At 55.1% G+C, this 3,560-nt stretch overlaps 1 protein-coding gene across 1 annotated transcript; it reads left to right on the forward strand.

Moving 5' to 3' along the window:
• Positions 1-2,377: 2,377 nt before the first annotated feature.
• JCM15063_005227 (uncharacterized protein) lies at positions 2,378-3,533 on the forward strand (the record flags this gene model as incomplete). The annotated part of the gene is made up of 5 exons (XM_076681652.1): positions 2,378-2,908; positions 2,969-3,117; positions 3,204-3,306; positions 3,377-3,467; positions 3,526-3,533. The coding sequence occupies 5 exons, from the start codon at positions 2,378-2,380 to the stop codon at positions 3,531-3,533; spliced, it is 882 nt and encodes a 293-aa protein (XP_076531219.1).
• Between the last annotated feature and the right edge of the window lie 27 nt (positions 3,534-3,560).

A 3,560-nucleotide genomic window follows, 5' to 3' on the forward strand; every position in this document is an offset into this window, starting at 1 on the left:
CACCCTGGCACCGATGGGTTCCCCGACGTCTCGAACGACGTCACTGCTCTGCAATTGTGATACGAGGTCAGCATCGTCTTGAGGTGATCCTTCGTTTGAAGGTCACCCGTTCGGTCGACGACTGTGAAGGTGAAGAAGGCTTCACCTTTCACGTACGGAATCGGTGACGACATCCTCGACGCCTCTTGACGGCATAGCTCCTGCAGATCGAGAGGATCAGAATCGGAACGCGGCATTCGCGCCTCGACCGAATGTTATGGACCAACGTGATGGTAGTTGTTCGCCCCGTTCAGCCCTGGCGCGAGTCTGTAAGCCTCGCTCTGGGCGTTAAAGAGGTGCCCTTTCGATGCATCCGGGTTCTTGAAGCGCCTGTATATATTCCGAGGAAGATTTAGTTACGAAGAACAGTCGAGACCTCGCAAAAGCGGCAATAGGGAGAGCCTGAAAGCGCTTACCAGAGAGACTATTCAGAAAATAGGTCCGAGTTCCACAGGACGTTGGCGGCGCGCTCGGATGTCGCCTAGCTGCAGCGGTAGGGGGAATCTTCGTAGACACCAAGCCGTGAAAAGTGATTCGAAAGTTGGATTCAAACACTCTTGAAGAAGAGACACCTCGAGAGTTTCTGCCTTTATAACGAACCGCAATCCAAAAATTGAGAACGGAGATAATCGGAGATGGAGAAGTACAATGGAGATCTGTAACAAAGATAATCGGAAAATATGGATAATGATGAGACATTTACCGATGGCCAACCTCTGCCGACGAGCCTTCATCGTCGCAGCCCAGCATCTCGAATCGAATCGATAGGACTACGGGAGCACTAGCACCTGGAACGAAAGCAGTGCTTGACCCGCTCCACATCGACTAAGATTCCCGCTACGATTGCTCATTTCTCCAACCATCTCTCATACCCTCCTTGGCCGCGGTAATTCCACGTGTAGAATGTACAAGCTTGACTCAAGCATACTTGTAAGGCTACATCTTGGCTGCCATACTTGTCAGGCCGCCCTTTGTCACGTCATCAGTACGTTCTTCGAGTCACCACCGACTCTCGCAAATCGATTCTCAAAGCTCGACAGCGCATCAAAGCCGTACCAACTTGTCTACACAATTCCTGCAGCGGGAGATCTTGCCCCAACGTTTTCTGGGAGTGCTCGTCGGTTCATTCTCAACCCATTTTCGCCTGCCTGTCCAAACCCTGGATCCTCCCCGTGGAACCTTTGTTGAAGACAGCCCTGTCCGCTATTGTCAACGATTTCATAGAGACCATGAGTATCCGACAAGTGGGACTTGGGATGTCCCAAGCAGGCGCATCATCCAGGCGAGTCTGGTTCTACTTCGCTTCCTCTTTACGCTCGAGGCACGAACCAATATTCCTTCTCATCTCAGCGAGTGCATTGCCCGAATTGACGCCGGGAGTGCTGCGCGGCCCGAGCCTCTTGACGTTGAAAAGCGCAACAAGCTCTTCCCGGGGTTCCGACCCTCGAGTCCTTGCCAACGGGCTCGATCCAGAGATGTCGAGATATCAGTTCTATACTTCCTGGATCAGCTTTACGACGTTGTTGGTGAAGCGCTCAGCGTGCATTCATCGTTTGCCGACCTCGACAAGACTCCCCTGGTGAGATGTGATTCGCGCCTCTCGTCGGATCCGCGTGGCTGATTCGTAAAGGATCCAACCAGCACGAGTGATTATGGTAAAGGTGGCTGGCCATGCGCTGCTCACCTGAGTCGCCCGCATGGCCTTCTCGGCAAGTGCAACATTCCAAAGCTCGTGCGTTATCCCGAACCAGCTGACATTGCCTGCTGAGCCTTCTCCAGATGCTCAGCGGGCTGCTCTCCGCGTGCCTCGCAACGCCGATTCCTGGTGCAAGATTTCGCAAATCTGCGTTTGTCCTGCCGGCAAGTCCCCCTTTTTACGAACTCGGCGGCGCGCTTCATCAGCCTTGAGTGCTTATTTCAGCGTCAAAACTGACGAAGCCAGCTGAACAAGCAAGCGATACCTGCAGCTCTTAAGGTCGTACTATACCACTCCGTCAGGGACCCGGCTGAATTGTTTCTGCTTGACAAGCTTTCTCCTCAACAGAGCACGATTCGCCTTCTCTCAATGAGCGAGTGCAGCCGACTACCAGCAGTGAGCCACATTGTACATTTCACGTTCAGGGATGTCTAGCCACTTGCTGATCCGCGATTCGCCAGCGACAGCCGGAACGCCTGCGAAACGTTCTGCGGCAGGAGTCCCTCCCTCTCGATCGTGCGTAAGCCGTCTCTGCTTGCGACCGCTCGACCAGCAGTCTAGCCGTCACCGTCGACCTCCTCCGGCGTTGGTAGATCGCCTCTGGATGGACCTCGTCGCACCAGTGAGCTCTTTCATCCGCGAATGCCGCAAAAGAAGACGCCGACCACTGTGCTCGAATCTCCCCTCGAGCAAGCCGAAACCCCCACGCGTTCTCTTGCGGCCGACTCGACGGTCGAAAGCTTGCCCGCGATGTCGTCCCTCTCGTCCAAGGCACCAACACTTGTGTCCCCGTTGGATCCTATGGCACGCAAGCGTCCTTCGGAAGCGGAGACGCCTGAACCGCCTGCGAAGCGGATCGCAACGTCGACCGCATCAGATGATTTGGTCCCCGCAGCTCAATCTGTTTCAGCTTCAGCGCCGGACCTGTCGCGCGACGAGACCCTTGGAGGCTACTCGTCTCTGATGGCGACGAAAGGGGTCCAAGGGTTCCTTGCCGAAGGAGACGAGCAAAAGCCGTTCACGCCCGTGCTCCGGTCCCGAATGCTCGAAAAGTCTCGGCAAGCTGGTCACGACCTCAGTCCGCTGTTCGACGTCGAGAGGAAAGGCGACGCCCAGATGACATGCGTATTAGTCGACGGTTGGCCGAACTCGGCCTTTCACGTGCAATGCTCGGTGAGTCGGAGCACTCTCACTTGCAAGCGAGCCTGGACTCATAGCCGTTGCTTCCTGTAGGACTATCACGACAATGTCAACATTGTCGATGCCGTTGTATCCCTCGTGAACGAGTTTGCAGACCACGTTATCCAGTGCGTCTACGCGACATCCGAGCATGGCGCCAACGTGCTGTGGAACTCGGACCTTTTTTCGGAATGGTTGCAGAGGTAAGCACTTTCAGGCTCTCTCTGTTGCCGCTTTTGCGAGGTCTCGACTGTTCCTCGTAACTAAATCCTCCTCGGAATATATACAGGCGCCTCAAGAACCCGGATGCATCGAAATGGCACCTCTTCCTTGCGCAGAACGAGGCGTACCGACTCGTGCCGGTGCTGATCGGGGCAAACGACTACCATCACGTAGGTCCAGAAGATTCGGTTGAGGCGCGATTGCCGCGTTCCGATTCTGATCCTCTCGTCCTGGGAAAAGCGGGACCGTCAAGAGGCGTCGAGGATGTCGCCGCCGATCTCGTACGTGAAAGGTGAACCCTTCTTCACCTTCACGGTCGTCGACCGAACGGGTAAGTTTCAAACGAAGGATCACCTCAAGACGATGCTGTTCTCGCATCACAATTGCAGAGCAGTGACGTCGGAAATCCGTCGGTGCCTGGCTA

The sequence above is a fragment of the Sporobolomyces koalae genome, assembly GCF_050403365.1.
Source record: "Sporobolomyces koalae JCM15063 DNA, S_koalae_JCM15063T_v1_ctg103, whole genome shotgun sequence".
NCBI classification, from domain to species: domain Eukaryota; kingdom Fungi; phylum Basidiomycota; class Microbotryomycetes; order Sporidiobolales; family Sporidiobolaceae; genus Sporobolomyces; species Sporobolomyces koalae.